Source organism: Rhipicephalus microplus, chromosome 9 (genome assembly GCF_043290135.1).
Source record: "Rhipicephalus microplus isolate Deutch F79 chromosome 9, USDA_Rmic, whole genome shotgun sequence".
Taxonomy (NCBI): Eukaryota; Metazoa; Arthropoda; class Arachnida; order Ixodida; family Ixodidae; genus Rhipicephalus; species Rhipicephalus microplus.
Genome location: NC_134708.1, coordinates 5,482,133 through 5,503,758, shown reverse-complemented (window position 1 = coordinate 5,503,758; position 21,626 = coordinate 5,482,133). Strand labels below are relative to the sequence as shown.

General features: G+C 46.1%; 2 protein-coding genes and 1 long non-coding RNA gene across 3 annotated transcripts in view; 2 read left to right on the top strand and 1 right to left on the bottom strand.

Annotated features, from left to right (window-relative positions):
* The first annotated feature begins 207 nt into the window (after positions 1-207).
* The window catches only part of LOC119164824 (lysosomal alpha-mannosidase), a 158,073-nt gene continuing 136,654 nt past the window's right edge, over positions 208-21,626 (top strand). The window contains exon 1 of the mRNA XM_075873021.1: positions 208-483. The gene's annotated coding sequence lies outside the window, so the exon portion shown is untranslated. The remainder of the gene's footprint in view (positions 484-21,626) is intronic.
* LOC142771500 (uncharacterized) lies at positions 13,324-15,297 on the top strand. Its single transcript, XR_012885966.1, has 2 exons — positions 13,324-13,414; positions 15,006-15,297. It is a non-coding gene; the product is annotated as an uncharacterized LOC142771500 (long non-coding RNA).
* The window catches only part of LOC119163375 (uncharacterized), a 38,897-nt gene continuing 34,657 nt past the window's right edge, over positions 17,387-21,626 (bottom strand). Inside the window, exon 5 of the mRNA XM_037415357.2 lies at positions 17,387-21,082. Within this exon, the coding sequence (XP_037271254.2) occupies positions 20,848-21,082 (235 nt within the window). The 3' untranslated portion in view covers positions 17,387-20,847. The remainder of the gene's footprint in view (positions 21,083-21,626) is intronic.

Here is a 21,626-nt window from a genome sequence, read left to right as displayed (position 1 = left end):
TTTTCGCTGTATACCGCGACTATCAGCACGCGTCTGATGACGCAGCCGCGCCAGATAAGAAGCAGCATTCAAAATGCTTCGTGCGCATGAGAAGTCTGAATGGTCGAATCGCGTCCTGGTCTGCACCGATCGTGATTCGACACTAACGGACAACGTGTTAAAGGAACGAGTGAGATAACTCTGGCTTGCAATGCTTGTGCGCTTTACCTTACTGCTGGTTCAGTGGTATTCTGCGTTAGGGCCTGGATTTGAGACGCGGTGAATGTCTTGACAACCCACTGCAATCTTCGGAAAGTCTCGGTAATCGTGTGCAAGTGCAAATGAAAGCTTTATGAGCAGCACTTCTCTTTTTGCTCTGCAAGAGGCAGCGAAAGACCATGGTTGTACGTATGACGCTCGCAAACACATCGTGGAGAGCATTCCGCCGGCTGCGCCCCTCATGTTTGGTCCTGCTGCCGCTGGTGTTCTACTCCTTCAGTCACAGTAAGTGGTGCTTCGGGTGCCCCCTTCAGGTCTGTCTTGCTTTAATGACAAGCAATGGACGACAACGCGACGTTGTTTGCGATATTTGTTCTCGGTTAAGCACGGTATTGTGCACATATACGGTACACGGCAGCCTATGCTTTACGGCGTATCCTTGTCAACGCTGTTGTAGGAGTGTTGAGTTCGGGATGTCTGAATTTAGGGAGTTTTCGCATAGCACCCGCAAACACTATCCGTTTCCGTCGCTGCCACTGCGCATGCGTCACAACGCGAACCGGCGTTAGCGGTTTTGGTTCACCCACAAAAAAAAATGGTATTTTTTTATTTTATTTTTTTGTAATTTCTGTTTTTCTTCGCTACATTTCTCTCTGTCTTTTCTTCGCGTCACCCCTTTCACCAGCACAGGGTAGAAAGCCGGTCTAAGAACTGGCTAACCTCCCTGTCCTTCCGCTTAAGCTTTCCTCCTCCTTCTCCGTATGATGCTCAAACGCTACGCCTGGTAACTTAGCGTAGGCTATTCGAAAATCCGACACTGGCACACGTCTTACCAGATGGACGCGAGTTAAACACGCGCCCTCCTCGGCTGCTGACCCGCAGGTCGCGGGTTCGATTCCCGGCTGCGGCGGCTGCATTTCCGATGGAGGCGGAAATGTTGTAGGCCCGTGTACTCAGATTTGGGTGCACGTTAAAGAACCCCAGGTGGTCGAAATTTCCGGAGCCCTCCACTACGGCGTCTCTCATAATCAAATCGTGGTTTTGGGACGTTAAACCCCACAAATCAATCATTAAACACGCGCCCTCATCTCCCCACCACTTGTCATCTTGTATTTGTAATGATGCGCCCGTTGCCATGGCAATAGAAAGTAAACCCTTCTTTGTCTTGAAGCTGCACCGCGTGGTGGGTAGACATCCACGGCCGTCAACTGACTGATAGGAGTGCTATTTCGGGGGCCAAGCACGTTAAGGCGTAGGCTTGTCTGCCGTCGTTGTCTGTCGTAGCCTAGGAGGTTTAAATAAATATTACTTTAACCTGCTTCGTCGTAGCCACGGCGCAAGAATACTTTAGGTGAGCGAACGCCGCGAAGCGAGCGCTTGGCGGAGAGGGACCGATTATGTTCTCGATTGCGGCATGCCGACGAACTGAGGACCATGGCGGGCTACTAGCAAATCCTTCAAAGTGAATTCTGCGTGTGGGCGACGGTTTCTAAATCTGAGAAAAACGGGTTATCGCGCGATATCAACCACGTGACACGCATAGAGCGGGCGCCGCGAGAGAGGAGGTTGATGGTGCGGCGAGAGGTTGCGGCTGGAGTGACCTATCTATGGGCTTCTATGGAAGTTACGCTAGCAGTTTACATATACCTTGGTGCTTGCCTCCACTCCTTCTCACCACTCGCTCAGCGATATTATAAGTTGGATCGTGCTCAGTTATCTCGCTCGGTCTGCGTGCAAGTACGGGGAAGATGGACAGCAAGTTTTGGCGGTGAGAAAACGAAACGGAAGCCGCAGTGAGCTACCTCGAACAAGGGAACCATGCATTCGACGAAGATGACTAAATAGGGCAACACATGTTTTGTGCGGTGTGCTAACCAGAAAATTTCCAGTACCGCGAAGGTTTTTCAGCGTTTTCTAAAGGAAATGGGTGAGCACAGCAATTTGGACCCATTATTTGATCAGGTATTGTTTCTGCACGATTACATAGAAGTAAACCCAGTTCTCTGCAAGCCTGGCTGGACTAACAGAAGTGCTGTGCCGCTAGACTAATTGGTGGTCAAGATGGAAGCCAAGCTGCTGTCAGCAAAATTCGTTTAATGATAGGCTGTAATTCGCATTGGTCTGCCTACATAGTATTTGCTTCTTTTACTTTTGGCACGTAGTTCAAATGATGTGAAGTAATCATGGGTTCCTTTGTATTCATGAAATTCGTGTAACGACAGCTTGGGTGTTTACTTTTCAATACTGTCTCTGAAATACGTGTGACGGACCAAATTCTTCTAAAACTCGTTACAAGGAATGTCGCTGGGGCGAAAGTTTTGACAGGTGAGCGTTTCTTCGTCAAGGCAACGCTGTTGCCCTGACAGGGACACGTCAACTTGCCGAAACACTGCTTGCAGCTACGTTCTTCCTCGAAAAACTATCGATCGCTTCGAGCCTCTCCGTGCCTCTGAACTCGTCTCGTTTGGTACTCAAGTTCTGTAAGAAGACAATGTGCGCCGTTGTAACAAACGTGATTCAGTCAAATACGATATACTAGTGACTGTTGATCATTTTCGCGTTGATTCGGATATTCTGGGTTCAATGTTTGCTCATTATATCCATATGTCAGTTGTGAATTAAAGCTGCTTTTACGAATTGACACTTTCACACTACTTTAATGGTTGTTTATTATACAAAACATGCAATTAAAAAGTTTATTTTATTGGAGACGATCGAGTTTCGTCTTAGCAATCAGTCAGCTTAACTACCGCCATTTCGGAACACATGAACAAAAAAAATGATTAACAAAATTTTATGAATGGACACATAGCCCAAAAGGCCAGCGGACCTGAAAGAAGGCACGAAAGCATTCCGCTTGCATGCGAAGTTAAAAAGGAGGGCTTATCCTAGTTCAGAACGGACACATAACGATGTGAACACGAGGACGGGCACCGGTCCCATCATTTTGCGTTCCGTGTCTTTTGCGCCGTTATTACTTATGAAGCGACACCAACTCTGACTGATTGATATGTGGGGTTTAAAAACAACATTATGATTATGAGAGACGCCGTAGTGGAGGGCTCCGGAAATTTCAACCACATGGAGTTCTTTAACGTGCACCCAAATCTGAGTACACGGGCCTACAACATTTCCGCCTCCATCGGAAATGCAGATGCCGCAGCTGGGATTTGAAACTGCGACCTGCGGGTCAGCAGCCGAGTACCTTAGCCACTAGACCACCGCGGTGCGGCTACCACAAGCACTTAAACCAATAAAAAAAATAAGTGAGGGCAGGAGCCAAAAAGCATTTTGATAAGAAAGAGTAAAATAAATAATAAGTTAGAACAGAAATTTAACTAAAACATTTTTTAAGGAGAAGAAAGGGTGGGAAAGATGCCGCGGTTTACCACATGTCAACAGAACTTCATATTTTCTAATAAATCTTTTTGTTGGTCAAGTAGGTACAAACTATCTGAAATAAAAAAAATACATTTACCATTGAGTAAGAAACAGAAAGGGAGTCACTCGCAACTAAATTCTCAGAAAAATGGCGAAGTAAATAACCGTACGAACTATGCGCGCACACATCACCTCACCTGCTCGTCAGAAAACACACGAAAAGATTGCTAAGAAAAATGGTGATAAGAAAGCCACTAAACGAACAAAAAAAAAGATTCGAAGAAATTAAATTCCCCACCATGCAGAGCAACACATGTGTCACAAATATTGCAAATGAGCTCTGCGGAAACCCGCAAGGAGGAGGATGGGTTAAGAAAAGGAAAGAAGACAACCGCCCGTCTGCAGCACGAAGCCACAAGAAAATCTGTAAAGATTTCTAAGAAAAGAAAAGCCTCTTAGCTGCCGAAAAATCATCCTTGTCCTCGGTTACAACCCGAGACTGACGCCTTTCCGGGGCGGTCGCTCTTCCAATTGGGCAAACAAGGAAACTAGCAAAGTTCTCTTTCTTTTCTTAACGGAAGTATCACTAACACACGTATCTGGTTTTAATGTTGTAGGCTTCCATAATTTCACGTGCCAAGATATCATTGCTCTTTTCAATCTTTTCAAGGGTGGATATACACTGGAAAACCTAAGCTCACACTTTCAGGAACGCCCCACCACGGTGGTCTAGTGGCTGAAGTACTCGGCTGCTGACCCGCAGGTCACGGGATCAAATCCCGGCTGCGGCGGCTGCATTTCCGATGGAGGCAGAAATGTTGTAGGCCCGTGTGCTCAGATTTGGGTGCACGTTAAAGAACCCCAGGTGGTCGAAATTTCCGGAGCCCTCTACTACGGCGTCTCTCATAATCATATGGTGGTTGTGGGACGTTAAACCCCACATATCAATATCAATCACACTTGCAGGAACCACAATGCACATACAAATGTGCCAAAAGTTTATTTTTCACCGAAAGGTCATGCGCCCCAATTCTGTCGTTTATGCACCGGCCTGCCGATGTATGTCCTACGACAGCTAAGCATGTTCTTCTACACCACGTGAAGCAAGCAGTCGACATACGGCGTGGCGTGCCTCTTCCCACACGGGGAATGTCTCGGTGAAGTAGAAATACGTGGGCACAGGCTAGCCAACTTGCTCGGCGCCGAGAACGTTAAGACTACCTTGTTCCGGTTGGCCATGTTCTTAAGGTTGTGATCAACCTTGTGCGCGTATGGCATAACCATGGGTCTTTTTTTTCCGTCAGATGAGTATTTCTTCACGATCCCTCATGTTTTTGAAGCAGAGTTTCTCACACTGCGACCACGAAAGAAGGGTAGCCAGCTGAACGCTGCCGCGCGGCCTGATTGTTGAAGCTTTCCTGCATTCTATGTGAGCAAGATTTTAATTGATTGATTTATGAGGTTTCACGTCTCAAAACCACTATATGACTATGAGAGACGCCGTAGTGAAGGGCTCCGGAAATTTTGACCACCTGGGGTTCTTGGACGAGCATCCAAATCTGAGCACACGGGCCTACAGCATTTTCGCCTCCATCGAAAATGCAGTCGCCACAGCCGGGATTTGATCCTGCGGGCCAGCAGCCGAGTACCTTAGTCTATAGAGCATCGCGGCTGAGCGGCATACTGTATACACGCGTTGTCACTAAATTACGTGTGCGAGGGGGCAACGTCACCGGTGATTTAAGGCAATAACGATCCACAGTTCTTCACACACTCGTCACGACGATTCATTTCACGGATATGCATGCATCTTCATTATAAACGGCCTTTTTGATTTCACATTATAATAACGACTTGCCCCATTTTATATTCCAACTGTTTTGAAATATAAAGATACTTATCCGTGCTCTACGCTCCTGTGATATTCAGCTTAGTTTTGCTTTCTGCAGTTGGATTTTCTCGAAAGAAAAAAAAGTATGGGACCTCTGTGTCGCTTAAAAAAAGACACGCCCTGTATATTGGTGGCACTAATGTTCATCCCAAGCTAACTCTATTTATTAGTTTCCGTACTCAAGGTAGACGTGGTGGCTAGCGCTATAGCGAATGTACCGGGTAAAAGTACGGCAGTCAGGCAACAAGACAATCATATGCGCATCCTCCCGCCTTCTTTTATACTGAGAAAGAATATACAGCACCTCGGGCTGGTTGCTATTGCGTTTTCTCACTTTTGACTTTGGCTTTAGAATGTAAAAAAAAAAAAACAAGAAGCCAACTTTCATTACAGAGCGTCGGTGTATGTTGCAAAACTAAAACAGCGTTTCCGTGGCAACTATTGCGAAGCAATCTCGTATAAGACGCACACTGCTTCCATTCCTGAAGAGGCTGACCGCGCGGCATCATCGAAATAGGAGCTAAAGCGGCCACTACTGCAGAGCCAAGCTGGCGCGGCTCCGTTCCTATATCGTTTCCCAAAAGCCGGCCCTTTTTCTGCCCCGGTTTTTCTTCTGAGAGCCGAGATCACACAGCCTATAAGGTACAACAACTAGACCAGTGGTTCTTATCGTTTCAGCTCTACGCGAGTGACAGGCTGCTTATTGCAGCCTTTTACTTCATGTTACACAGAACAGGTACGCAGTGCCTGATGTCTGTCGGCTCGAATTATGTGCCGCCCACTGAGATTGCCCGGGAACAATCAGGGACGTAGCCGAAAGTCTTGTTGCTGTTTGTTTTTGTTTTAATGGGGAGAAAAGGAGGGGTTGGGTTCCGGCCATACTTTATGCGTGTTCGTGCGCCTGTTCGTATGTGATTGGGCGAGTTGGGGCATGATATATTCTTGTACAGCTTCAGCGAAGCTATTACCAACATGAAGGAAAGAAGCAGCCTATCTCGTTTCTTGCTTGTGTTGCTTTCCTAATCATAATATAATATCTAATATTAATCTTTTACTAACATCTTCTATGCTATTGTGGAGTTGTGCTAAAGGTATAGAAGAAAAACCTGGTTGTATGTGTACGTTTGTATACACACGTGCAAGATTCTAAAACAAAACTAATGACAGCTTCGCGCTAAAGCTGCCTAGCTTGAAGGGATATTGGAGCTGGTGATAATGATGATGATGCCCCAAAAATGGCTTATACCTACTCGAGAAAATTCTTCAAGAATTGATTCTATAATTTGGTGAGCTAACGTAGTCATCCTTGTTTTTCCTTTTCATTTCTTTCTTTTTTCTATCTAGGTTTATTGTACGTCAAAGAGTTTTACACACTAGAGGGAACTCTGGCACCAGTGGCTTTGAGGTGGTGGAAATAAACAGAGAGGTGCATAGGTGGGGTGGTTTTCAACGAGACAGAATTCACTTCGATGGGCGGCTAGGTCATGAGGTGGGTTGGCGACTTGCAGGACGCACAGTAGCTTTTTGGGGGAGCAAGCGAGCCCTTCGGGGTGCAGGATAGCTAGTAACGAGGAAAACAACCAGGGAGACTCTTCGACAGGTGGTATGGACAGATACGATTCCAACGTGGCACCAATATCTAAGATATGTAGAGTCCGGGGCATAAATAAATAGACGTAGCCACGAGCGCCGAGCCAATTCAGACATAGGGTATATTAACATTCAGGGTGGTAGGAACAAGCTGAAGTGGGAAGAGATAGAAGAACAGCTAAGGGAAGAGAGGCCGATGGTATACGGTTTTGTAGAAACACATCTCAGGGACATGGAACAACCTCCGAACAATCCGGACTACGCGTGGGAATATTGTAATAGAACAGAAGGCAGCAGAAAGGGGGGGGGGGGGTGGTATTGGGGCATTCCTTCATGAAAGTACAGACTGGCAGAGGGTCAAGCAGGAGTGCAAGGAACATTTATGGCTAAAAGGGAAAGTGGCAGGTAATGACACTCCTTGGTTTCGTGTACTTGTGGACGGGAGCAAAGGCCAGAGAGGAAAACCAGGCAATGGTAGAGTGTATATCAAAGGGCATTCAGGAGTTAGGAAGAGAGTGCGAGATAATTATACTAGGAGACATGAATGCGCACATAGAAGATATAGATGGGTATACCGACCCAACAGGCAAAATGATCATGGATATGTGTGAAAGGCTTGATTTGATCATTTGCAACAGTACCGAGAAGTGTGAAGGGCAAATAACATGGGAGGTAGGAAGGCTACAGTCGACGATAGATTATGCACTGATGTCACATAGGATGTATGATAAGATCAGGGGAATGCACATAGATGAAGGTGGCTCCAGAAGTCTGGGTAGTGATCACAAACTTATCAAGCTAAGTTTTGGAAGAGCAGTAAAAGTGGGAAGGAGACAAGATGAGCAACCACAGGAAAATTTTTATCCAGAAAGGCGAATCGAAATAGCCACTAAACAAATTGAGAAAGTAATCACGGAGGACAATAAGACAGTGTGGACATACACAAATCTAATTAGACTCTTTGAGCTAGAGCTTGCTAAGACGCGTGAAAAGTCACCCCGGAAAAGAAGACACAAACCCAGAAGTTGGTGGGATGAGGAAGTTAACAGAGCCATAGCAAAACGTCAGGAAGCCTCTAGGGAACACATACATGCTAAGCAGCGGGGTGAACCGACAGATGATGTGCAAAGAAAATGGGAAACCTTTCTAAGCTATAGAAGGGATGCATCCCTTCTGATCAATGAAAAGATTAGAAGAAAGGGAGCTCAGTGGCTGGCAAAAGTACATAAAAAAGATAGAAAAGCAGATGCGAAATTTTGGAACCATCTAAACTCCCTAAGAAATGAGACGAGCCTAGAGCAGAGTTTTATAACTACAGCCCAAGGTGCTAGGCTAGAAAAGACGAAGCTATTGAATATATAAGAATAAGGGTGACAGAAAAATTTCAACAAAGAAGTACGTTATGCACCACAATAGACAAAAACGAATCAAGTGGTGCAATGGCTCCATTTTCACAACTAGAGTGGGAAAGGGCTGAGAAAAGGGTTCCTAGTAGTACATCAACAGGCCCAGATGGCATTCCAATTATGCTGAAAAAGACATTAGGTCCGAAGTCTAAGCAGGCTTTGAGAGAGGCAGTGAGCTAAATAATCGATGGTGAAGTTCCCGATGGATGGAAACTTAGCAGGATTAGCATGATCTATAAAGGAAAGGGGGACAAAGCTGACATAAACAGCTACCGTCCTATAACAGTGACATCAGTGGTCTACAGGCTGGCGATGCAGATTATAAAGGAAAGACTGCAGGCATGGATAGAGGACGAGGGGGTGCTGGTGGAACTGCAGAATGGGTTTCGGAAACACAGGAGGTTGGAAGACAATCTGTTCTCACTGACACAGTGCATCGAAATAGCAGAAAAGGAACACAGGCCCCTGTGGCTAGCATTTTTGGATATTGTTATGTCCGGTGTTGTCGTCGGCCCATAGGCGTACGCGTAGGTCGCGGTAGTCCAAAAAGCTCAGACAGCCTCGAACGCTTAAAAACAAGTTTATTCCTATTCGGATGGAGGCGGCGGCCGAACTGCCGGAAGAACGACGGTGGCTCGTTTGCACCGAGCGGGGGAAGGGGAGGAGTCAACATCTGGAAGTAGTTTCAGCAACCGGTCCTTCGCGTGTTCGGAGCTCGCCCGTGACACAGGGGTGCTTGGAACACAACATGTCCTCCCTCCTTAGCTTGTCGCTTGGAAGCGATCTGGGGGCCGCCGTGGGCGCGTGGACGCTCTGGACGCACTAGGAAGAGAAGCCTCCGCTCGCTGGGTGTCGTTTCTCTTGTGTTCAAGGCCGGCGGGCGGCGGCGCCGATTCATCTGGTGCGAGATGCCAGACTAAGTGGAACGAAGCTTCCGTCGAGGTGGCTGCTTGAATGGGAGGTTCCCTTGGCAAATTACCTGAACGGCGTAGCTGATTAAGGTGGCGGCGTGTGGCCTTTCCACCAATGTCGACGAGCCATGACCGCAAACCTATGCGTTTGAGTGCCGTCGCTTCAACCCAGCCGGGCTTTCTGGGGAACTGGCGGGCGTATATGCGCTGTCCACTTTCAATTCTCCTGCTATGCGGGAGCTTTTCTTCCTCCGACGGTGCTTTCGCTTAGGGCTCCAGGACAATTGCTGTCAGCTGGGTTCTCATTTCTCGTCCGAACATCAATTTCGCTGGCGTTTGATCAGTAGTGCTTTGAACAGTGTTGTGCTGTCTGAAGAGAAAGCGCGCGATGCGGCGTTGCATTGTCCCAGTCTGGTCTTTAGTAAGGGCGCGCTTTAGCTCAGCCACGTAGCGCTCGGCTTGTCCGTTCGTAGCCGGGTGGTAAGGAGCTGATGTAACAGACGAGACGCCGTTGTCGCTGTAAAACTTGAGAATCTCCGTGGACACAAACGGAGTGCCGTTGTCCGAGACCACCTTGCACGGTAGGCCAAACGTAGCAAACAACGACCACAGAGTGTCGATAACTGCTGCCGATGTAGTCGTAGCCATTTGTTTTACCTCCAGCCACTTGGTGTATGCGTCTACAACCACCAGGAACGAACACCCTTCGATAGGTCCAGCAAAATCAATGTGCAGGGTGTGCCAAGGCGTGTCTGGTCTTTCCCATTCAGGAATAGGAGCTCTTGGCGGGCTTCTGTGGTTGCATTGGCAAGGCTGGCAATCGTGAACTGTTAATTCTATATCATGGTCGATACCAGGCCACCACATATAACTTCTGGCGCACTTTTTCATGGCGACAATGCCTCGATGACCTGCGTGGACAAGCGACATGGCCTGTTCGCGAAGTGCCGCTGGAATTACAACTCTTGATCCCAAGGTGACGCAACCACGATGAGTGCTCAACTCCGCAGCTCGCTTGCGGTAAGCGTTGAAGTGTTCACCCTTTAGCCTCTGCACGTTGCCTTCTTGTATAGCTGCGTAGACTTCCTTCAAGACAGTGCACTCCTGCGTTGATGCTGCTACCGTGTCAGCTGTTAGCGGAGGGTTCGGCAGCGCCTCGAACATGAGTATATCACCCGGCGGGGGTGGTTCATCTATTGTGGTGTCTAGCGGCAGGCGGCTTAGTGCGTCGGCGTTCTGGTGTTTCTTCCCCGTGCGATGTACGTGTTCGTAATCGTACGCCGACATCTTGATGCACCATCGTGTCATTCGCGGCGACAATGTCTGTGGCATTGGCTTCTGGGGACCCATAATACCCAATAAGGGCCGATGATCTGTTATGAAAGTCACTTTCCTGCCGGTAATGTACTGCCGAAAGTGATCTCCTGCGTAGACGATGGCAAGTCCCTGTTTATCGAGCTGGGAATAATTCCTCTCTGCCTGCGATAGGGTGCGCGAAGCAAGAACGATCGGGGCTTCCCGTCCCTGGTCGTCAACTTGGGAGAGGACTGCTCCCACTCCGTATGGTGATGCGTCACAGGCTAGCAGTAGGGGTCTCCTTTCGTCGTAGTGTCGCAGAACAGTATACTTGCGAAGTAGTTGCTTAAGGGCAACAAATGACTCTTGGTGGCGTGGCGACCAAGTCCATGGGACTTCTTTCTGCAGGAGCTGATATAGATCGTTGGCCACTGTAGCTCGATGTTCTAAGAACCGGTCGTAGAACGTCAATAGCCCCAAAAACGACTGCAGTTCTTGCTTGTTAGTAGGCGCTCGTGCTTCGGTCATTGCACGCACTTTGTCTTCAGTGGGATGGATACCCTGCGCGTCAATTTGATGTCCAAGAAACTTCACTTCAGGCACCGCAAAAACACGTTTTTCTTTACTGATGCGCAAATTAGCATTTGCTAGCCTTTCCAAAATGAGCTCCAAGCGTTCTGTGTGCTCTTCATTGGAGGCGCCACTGACATTAACATCGTCCAAGTAGACGCAAACACCTGGGATCCCGCTTAGTGTAGACCCTATAAATTTCTGGAAGATTGCTGGCGCTGCAGATATTCTGAATGGTAGCCTTTCAACTTTGTAAAGACCCTTAATAGTGTTTATTGTGAGCAGTTCAGACGTTGATTCGCTCACCTTCAGCTGCTGGTAGGCTTGTGTCAAGTCCAAGGTGCTGAAGATTTTTCTTCGACGAAGCGCCCTAAAAACCTCTTCCGGTGTCGGCAGTGGGTAGGAAGATGCTTTTGTCGCCAGGTTGACAGTGTTCCGGTAGTCTCCACAGAGGCGTAGGGTACCGTTCTTCTTTCGGACGACAACGAATGGTGTAGCCCATTCCGAATGTTGCGTCGGTTCGATGATCCCTTGTTCCTGCAGTCGGTCAAGCACATTCTCGACTGACGTTCGTAGGGCGAAAGGCACCGACCTAGCTTTCAAAAATTTCGGCGTCGCATCCTCCCGCAGCTCTATTGCGACTGGAGGTCCGTTGTTCCCTGGTATTTCTTCGGAGAAAACCACTTTGTAATTATCTTGAAGCTGCTCCACTGACGGATTACTGAGTGTGTGGTGAACTCCGCCAATGACCACTCCAAGGGGGGTGAACCAATTTCGTCCTAAAAGGCTTGATCAGAACCATGGACGACTAGCAAGGGGAGCTGATGGGTCTGCCCGTTGTAGTACACGTCTACGTTGGCACAGCCCAGCAGTGGAAGGGAATGTCCGGACCACGTTCTCAGCTGCGTGTCGTCTTGCTGGAGAGCTGGCGCGTTCTCACGACCGTTTTGTGTGCGGACTGCGTGACGCAGGCCTACAACAACGCCTGTTTGCGGAGACGGGTCTCACCTTCTCCAAAGCCTACAACATCGCCCAACGAGCGGAGAGCGCCGGTCACCAGCAGAGGGATATTCGACGGAACGTCGAGCCGGTGCATCACACCAGTCAGCAGTCGGGTCATTCCACGTCTAAGGCGAAATCAAGCAGAAAGACACAGCGCTGTTGGCGATGCGACGACTTGCACGATCCCTAGGTATGTCGATACAAGACAGCGACCTGCAATTTTTGCCAAAAACTGGGACACATTGAAAGGACATAACAGATATCAAGGGAGCGTACGATAGCGTGGTTCAAGATGAATTGTGGGGAAGACTGGACACACTAGGCGTGGAACATGTCACTAATCTTTTAAAGGATATCTATAAAGGTAACAAGGTATGATGAAGAACGTACAGCGCGAACACAAGACGGGAATACTAAAGATGGGACACAGACAAGCGCTGACTAGCAACTGAATTTTTATTAACACAGAAGCGGAAAATATATACGGAAAAAACAACAGAAACAAGAAAACTGAAAAAATTACAGCATGACAAAGATTCTTCCATGTTATTGTTACACGCGCTCTTCTAGAAAAGATAATTCTTTGGCCGATAACCCGATGGAAGCCATGCTGATGCATAGCGACCCTTCTTTTGCGATATGAGCGGCTTCAATGATTTCACGAGTACGCATGTCCTGATGTCTGCCGATGATTGTTGTTTCTTCAAACAGGGGTGTGCAACCACAGGAACTGCAATGAATGGCCAAAAAACCTTCTTTGGCGTTGCGCACATTATTTTTGTGCTCTCGGAGGCGGTCATTTAGACACCTTCCAGTTTGGCCTATATAACAACACCCGCATGAAAGTGGAATGCGATAAATGACATTATGTGAACAATCTAGAAATTTCTTACGATGCTTGGTAGTGCACTGGCGTTTCCTTTTTTTGACAGGACAGGTGACACGTGAAAGATATGACAATTTGTGAGGTGCTGAAAAAACCACTCGAACGCCGCACTGTTGCCCTATTTTCCTGAGACGATGTGAAATATTATGCATGTATGGTATGACCGAAATCTTCTATCTGCTATCTGTGGTTCTGCTATCTGTGGTTCGACAGGTCTCAAGCCTCGCACCGACGAATGAATGCGACAGGTGCGTTTCCGAGGGCGTTGACGTTCTGATGCATGGTAAGCCCACAAGCCACAACTTGCCTCTAAAGAAAGTCTCCACGTTCTTACTCCGGAATGAACTGTGTGTCGTACCAGCAGATAAAGAGGGAGGTTTTGCTGTACTACCAAATGATGTGTACCTTCAAAAAGCGCATGGCGCTGTTCTCTCTGTGTTTAAACGATGCCCTGATGTATCCCTAGCAAAAGTTAAGGAAAAAGCCATCTTACTTTGCTCGCAACTAGATCTAAAAAAGCTGGCACTAACGATAGGTAAATGTCAGAATTTAGCCCTAGATATGTTTTTTTCATGCAAAACCCACAAAGAAGACTCACCTTTTCGCGTAATAATTTCAGAAAAAGGAACGTGGCAGAAAGCACTAGCGAGTTTCATTCAACAAAATTTGAAGCTGCTCAAAATTGATGATCCTTTCCTCATCCGTAATTCGCAAGAGGTCATAAGCTTCATCAACCAAAACCCGAACGAACAGCTCACCGCCTTTTCAATCGATGTGAAAGACTTGTATTATTCTCTGCCATCCAAAGAACTAATTTCATGTATCGAAGAATGCATCGATGAATTTGGATCCGTAGCATTCCAGAACACGACTTGTATTAGTGGCGGTGCTTTCCTTGACCTTGTCTCGTTTTACCTTAAATCTACCTATGTTGAATGGAACAATGAAATTTTTCTTCAAAAGAATGGTGTGTCTATAGGCTCATGCATTGCCCCACTGTTGAGTGACCTCTATCTAGCAAAGTTAGACAGAGCTCTTAACGCACGGCTCAATGGTAGCAGCGTTCTGAAAACCTTCCGTTTTGTAGATGATTATCTAGTGATTCTCAAGCGCAATGCAGATAACTTTCAAGTTGCAACAAGTCACCTCATATCATTATTTAAAGAGTGCCTGTCGCCGCTGTGTATCACACATGAAATGCCAGAAGACAACAGCATTCGTTTTTTAGATCTCAGACTTACATTTGCCAATCAACATTCATGTTGGATGTACGAACCACGAGCACAAAAACCGTTGTTGCCGTACACATCGTCACACACAAAATTAGTCAAGCGAAGCATTGTTCAAACATGTCTTTCCAACGCATTAGATAAATCATGTCACCACGTTGTCACTAGAAGTTTCTTGGCGCAGATTCGTCGGCTCGAAGCAGCAGGTTATCCACATAAGCTGCTCACATCGGTAGCGGAAGTAATTTACAGAAAAAAGAAGAAAAGCTGCCAGGAAAATGTTCAGCAGGCAAGCATGGAAACCGGTCGAGGCAAGAAGATTTCGGTCATACCATACATGCATAATATTTCACATCGTCTCAGGAAAATAGGGCAACAGTGCGGCGTTCGAGTGGTTTTTTCAGCACCTCACAAATTGTCATATCTTTCACGTGTCACCTGTCCTGTCAAAAAAAGGAAACGCCAGTGCACTACCAAGCATCGTAAGAAATTTCTAGATTGTTCACATAATGTCATTTATCGCATTCCACTTTCATGCGGGTGTTGTTATATAGGCCAAACTGGAAGGTGTCTAAATGACCGCCTCCGAGAGCACAAAAATAATGTGCGCAACGCCAAAGAAGGTTTTTTGGCCATTCATTGCAGTTCCTGTGGTTGCACACCCCTGTTTGAAGAAACAACAATCATCGGCAGACATCAGGACATGCGTACTCGTGAAATCATTGAAGCCGCTCATATCGCAAAAGAAGGGTCGCTATGCATCAGCATGGCTTCCATCGGGTTATCGGCCAAAGAATTATCTTTTCTAGAAGAGCGCGTGTAACAATAACATGGAAGAATCTTTGTCATGCTGTAATTTTTTCAGTTTTCTTGTTTCTGTTGTTTTTTCCGTATATATTTTCCGCTTCTGTGTTAATAAAAATTCAGTTGCTAGTCAGCGCTTGTCTGTGTCCCATCTTTAGTATTCCCGTCTTGTGTTCGCGCTGTACGTTCTTCATCATGCAATACCAACTAGCCCAAAGTTTCACTCTTCTAAGTAACAAGGTAGTTATAAAGTGGGAAAAACAGGTATCCAAGCCTGCAGAGGTAAAACGGGGCCTTAGGCAGGGGTGTCCCCTGTCACCCTTATTATTCATGATGTACCTACAAGGATTAGAGGCAAAATTAGAGGGAAGTGGACTTGGCTTCAACCTCTCTTTAGTCAAACAAGGAAAACTTATTGATCAGGCACTACCGGCATTAATGTACGCAGATGATATAGTGCTAATGGCCAACAACAAGGAAGATTTGCAAAGATTGATGGACATCTGCGGTAATGAGGGAGATAGGTTACATTTTACATTCAGTAAGGAAAAATCAGCAGTCATGGTTTTCAATGACAACGAAGGTAGTGAGCTTAGAATACAGGAGGTCACGCTAGAGATAACAAATAAATACAAATATCTGGGCGTATGGATAAGCGATGGGACCGAGTACCTGAGGGAACACGAAATATACGTGACGACTAAAGGTAACAGGAATGCAGCAGTGATGAAAAATAGGGCACTGAGGAATTACAATAGGTATGACGTTGTGAGGGGAATATGGAAAGGGGTCATGGTTCCTGGTCTGACGTTTGGCAATGCGGTCTTGTGCATGAGGTCAGGAGTTCAAGCAAGATTAGAAATTAAGCAACGTGTAATAGGTAAGCCTGCTTAAGGAGCTCACGGGAATGCACCAAATCAGGGAGTACAAGGTGATATGGGATGGACATCATTTGAGGGCAGGGTAGCTAGCAGCAAGATAAAATTTGAGAAGCGATTGAGAGAAATGGGGGAGGAGCGTTGGGCTAGGAAGGTTTTCAGCTACTTGTACATGAAGAATGTGGATACAAAATGGAGGAAGCGAACCAGGAAATTGACTGGTAAATACTTAGAAAACAGCAGGTGGCCAAACCAAAAAGAACTATCGGTTAAGAAGAAAGTGAAGGAAACGGAGACTGGCATGTGGAGAATGGGCATGATTAAGAAGTCCGCACTAGAGATCTATCGCACTTTTAAGCAGGAAATTGCCAAGGAAAGGATCTATGATAATACTCGGGGTAGTTCTCTACTGTTCGAGGCCAGGACGGGAGTACTGCGAACCAAGACATATCGGGCCAGATACGAAGGGGTAGACACAGTATGCAGTGCGTGTGGAGAGGAAGAAGAAACTGCCGAACACTTGATAATGTTCTGTAAAGGGCTTCACCCTATAGTTCAGGATGATGGCGCAGAGTTTTTCAAAGCAATGGGGTTTAGGGACCGTCTGGGCAAAATAGGCTTTAAGCGGGTAGACTTAACTAGAAGGAGGTTATCTGATTGGTGGCTAAAGTCAAGGCACGAGTGAAAATTAAACCCTTCACTGCAAAGTACGAATACTCAAACTCACTTTTTAAAGAAAAAAAATAAATCTAGTTTTTGGTTCATTAAGTATTACGGCTTGGTGGCGCTAGCCACCGCCCGTTCTAAAGGGTACAGCCTTATCCATCCATCCATCCATCTTATAGGAGCGGCCACTTATCGCGCTTCAGTGAGCGTGAAAATTATGGGTATGACATGGATTTGTCTAGTCTTCATGCTTTACGTTCGCTCTCGCTTCGCGTGGCTTGAAGCTTGCTTTGACACGACGCAACAATTGGCACATCTTCGGTGTTACACTTCCCCAACTTAATCTTCTAGACTTACCACTTCGAATTGGGTCACGAAGTGAAAAACGGTTTGTTCTTTTATTCGAAACAAAATCAAGACGCCGCAATAAACGAAGCCACAAGTGTGTTCACCACCCGCAAGTACGAAGATCAGGCAATTCTATGTCATACCCATAATTCCGATGGTCGCAGAACGATCGTGGCAGCAGTGTCCCCTCTAGTGTTGCTTTATATTTATTTTTTCTGTTTTCTTGTTTCTAGTTTTTTTTTCTTGTTTGACAGCAGCAGTAATTAAAGCAGCAGTAGTGTTTTCTGGCACGTGTATCCACAAGCACTACTCCAATATTGTAAATAAACAAGTGACACAAAGCATTTATTATTTCACTGTCCATCTTCCACAACAATCGGAAGTGGATGGTATGTAAAATCGTTCGATCGCAGTTCCGTCAGAACAAGTGCTACGGCATTTTGCCAAACAACTTCCGACCGATAATTATTGCGTATAAAATAATTCACAGCAACATCGGTGTTTCATATATGAACGCGTGTTTACTTTGGTGCCTAATTGTTCACTGCACAACATTTTCTCACAAAAGTAGTATGGTCAGTGACATTGCATTCTCAAATCACTATGAAAGTCACACAAGTGCGCTGCTATGCTCTCTACGACTAAACTTACTTAGTACACCAACTTGATTCAATCCGAAATGTCAGTCTCCTAAGTTTTCAACACGTATATAATACGTAAAGTTCAGCAGATATTTTTAAACTTTCTCCAGCTACAGTGTGAGACAAAAAAAAAATAGTACTTCGTATGGTTCTCGATGAGCTTTCACCTGTAGCTTACTATAACTCCGTTCAAGGATACACGTTAACTCTGCTTGCAGAGTTACACCTTCTACGACTCTCTGAAAAGAGTTCAATGATCACTTATATATTTAAGGAGAGTTACATATCTGCCAATTGGTTCCGCTTATAATGAGCGGACTTGGGCTTCTTTTTCGACGAGGCACTCATAGAACTTTCTAGTCCCTTGTCGCGTTTCTTGGGCTTACTTGAGTTTCCCCGGAAAAATAGTTACTTTATTAATAATCATGTTCACCGATAGCGCACTTGTCGATGACATTAAGTAGCTGAGTGTTGAAGTTACAACATACGTGGACGAAATCAAAAAGTGTCGTTAATCGTGCACTAGCAAACGTTTATTCAACCAAATGGAGACGACCCTAGCTCTGGAGGTAATGTTGAGGAGTAAAAACGTTCATAGTTGCTCAGATCATTACTGTACAAAGTTATTAAAGTATATTTTTCAAATCTCCTTCGTTATTGAGCAACTTTTTAACGCCATTAAACTTTTTCGTGGACGAGAATATTCACTGAATTACCGCCTTATTCGGGCTTATTTTGCAATGAATATTTAACTTGTTAGCTTTTTAGGATCTGACAACTCTGCAGCCAATTTAAAAGTCACCAATAAAAAGGGACACTTTTTTTATGGAGATCTGTGCAACTTTATTTGTCACTATATACATATAGAGAGCACATTAAACTGGCACGAACGAACGAAGCTTCCCTAAGTGGGAGCACTCTTAATCGTCTCACGGTGTTTTTATGGTGTTCCGGTATTGTCACTGCACACGCGCAACAAAGGTTTTAAGCGCTGTAGTGATAAACGGTTTTTAGGTGTGGTTTCTGTGCATCTTGTTAATTTGTGTTCCTGTTCAATGGCCCAAAGTTTTCCAAGTATTAAAGCGGGAACTACGGGGCTAACAATCAGCCCTGCGGAAGCTCTTCAACATCAGCCTACAAGTAACAAAACACAACAGCCGAAGGGGCACTGTAAAGTTTTTTTTTCTTTTTCTTTTGGGAAACACACTGGAAACGCGGCGTCAGGGTGGCCTCGCGGCATCCCCTATAGTCCACTGTGGAGAAAGCGCGTCTTGTAGCTTAGATGCGGCACAAGTTCGCGTCGCTCCGAAGTGTCTTCGAAGCACATTCGACACACCAACGATGTTCCAGAGGACACAACCGCACTGTCCACAATCACCCCACTCGTGGAACCACTCACTTGGCACGATGCTTCACACGAGGAAAGCGTCCATTTCATATGCGCTTCGTTTGTTTGGCCACCACTTTGTCTTTAGTCTATCACTTCACACAACACAGGAAGCCGACAAAACTGATGTCAGCAGAGTTGGCACTAGTGACTGGGTATCAAGGACAGAGTTCTCTCAAGAGCTGGTGGTACTGGACGAAATGGCAGCTGCTCCCGAAAAAAAAAACCCCGAAAAAACCTGGGATCCTTAACGATGAAAAAAAAACTGTTAAACACAAAAGTATCGCAGTTTTCAGTTGCTCGTGGTTTGAGCGCACATTAACTTTCGGTTACCTAATGAACATGACTTTAGGGTTTTAGCGGCCCAAAAGAACGATATGATTATGAGGTACGCTGTAGTTGATGGCACGGAAATTTGGACCACCCGAGTTTCTTTACCACACGCCTAAATTTAGATACACGGGCCTGATCATGACATGATCATGACATTTAAATGCAAGTTGACATTGCTAAGCCACCCCTCGCTATCCAGCTAATAAGGGCGCAACATACAGTCGTCAAATAAGCTCTTTCGAACGTCCGTATAATGGATGCACGAGTTAGGTGGTGTAAATTCGACCTTTCATTTTATCATCTTCGTTTCGTCCATACGTACTTAGCAATTGTTTTCCTTCGTTTTCGTACTATAAGCAACCCTATGTCACAAAGCTGGTGTGCCTTAAGTAGCTTTTAAGTGAAATTGGCCAACGTGCGGGCTAGTTGGTTTATCATGCCTAGTTGGATAATGGCATCACTGAACGGGAACAGAGTAGAACACGCACACAAGCACATAATCTATTTCTGAATTCATTCCAACGTATATAGTTGATTTAAAAAAGCTTCCATACGCTGTACTTGAAACGAGAGTACATTTCGCCACTGGAGTTGGAAATTTATAGTGGTTCATTGTAGTATGTCTATCACAACCATCTCACGCGAAAACATTAGAGCTCGGAAGCGACTTTTCAAAAAATTGCGTTGGAGGCAGTCGAAGTTTTCGTTTGTTTGTTTCCTTCCTTGCTTGAAACTCGCTCGAAATACAATAAAATAACGTAGTCCTTTGGCTATGCAGAGGTCTGCAGTATTGATTCGCTTACACCGCCTGTTAGAGTGATAGCTTCTAGTCACAGGACGTGAATTTTATTTATATTGTTGAGCTTACGCCGCCTGTTAGAGCGATGCCTTCTATTCGCAGGACGTGAATTTTATTTATATTGTTGAATATACTCTAGACCAACATCTCTGCAGATGATCAAAGCATATAGATAAGTGTTTCAATAAATTATTACAAACATTATCATTGTGACAACTCACCGGGCTAGGCTCAACTGTAGCCTCAGAAACAAGCGGGATATCGGTACTTCCGACGTTAGCATTGGCTGCCTCGAGTCCTCAGAGCACGGCGTACTCGATTGTGCCGTCACTCACGCTTGCGTCGATGATGAAGTGATTCTAAACATGATAACTTATGCGCCTGCGCAAGTTTACAGATAGTCTCGGGACAGCAAGTGCTGGTCATTGCAGCCCCAGGTTCTATTCTTGCTGTCAACTATGACGGAACGAAAATCAAATAAAAGCACTATGCGAAGCTCAGGTGAGGTTGAGAATGCACTCCGGGTGCCAGTTTCTCGTCAATCAACGAACCGTAGCCCAATACGCCAAAAGCGGCAAGTAGGAGTCTTCCCTGCAGCCCGAGTAGTTTCCCCATGATGTAAGAACGGCTCTCAGAGTGTTCTTGGGAGCAGGTGCAGCCCCGCCATCACGGTGGCCGACAGCGCGATGGCCACACGTGCAGAACACCCGCGACAACTGGGCTCGTCAATGCGGTAACCGGAACAGTGCGTGGTCACGAGGTAGCCGCCGGCCTTGACGATGATGTCTTCGGCTAGTTCAGCTGCTTCCACATCGCAGTGTCGAAGCACAGCTGTTTTGGCACACTGCTTGTAGCCATCCATTTGACTGCGAGAGAGAGGCACCGACAAAGAACCATTGTTTTTTGTGATAAAGAGAGGAAAGTTGAATATCCGGTTGCACATCGAGCACAGTGGAAGGGGACAGGGGCGCGAAAGAAAGAGAAGAGTTTACACCTACACTTTGAAGTCGTTGATGTGTGGTTTAAAGTCCCAAAACCACCATATATATGATTATGAGAGACGCCGTAGTGGAGGGCTTCGGAAATTTCGACTACCTGGGGTTCTTTAAAGTGCACCCAAATCTGGGCACACGGGCCTACAGCATTTTCGCCTCCATTGAAAATACAGCCACTGCAGCCGGGATTCGATCCCGCAACCTGGGGGTCAGCAGTAGAGTACCTTAGCCACTAGACCACGGCGGCGGGGGAACAGTCAGCAAAAGAAAAATCAGTTTTCGGTTTACTTAACCAGCCTTTCGAAGTGCATCCAGGCATCTGATTATATGTGCGATTGATATGCAAGCAACACATTCAGAAATAAATTTCAGAAATTTTGCAGCAAACACACGGGGCGCGACCACTGAATCAGCA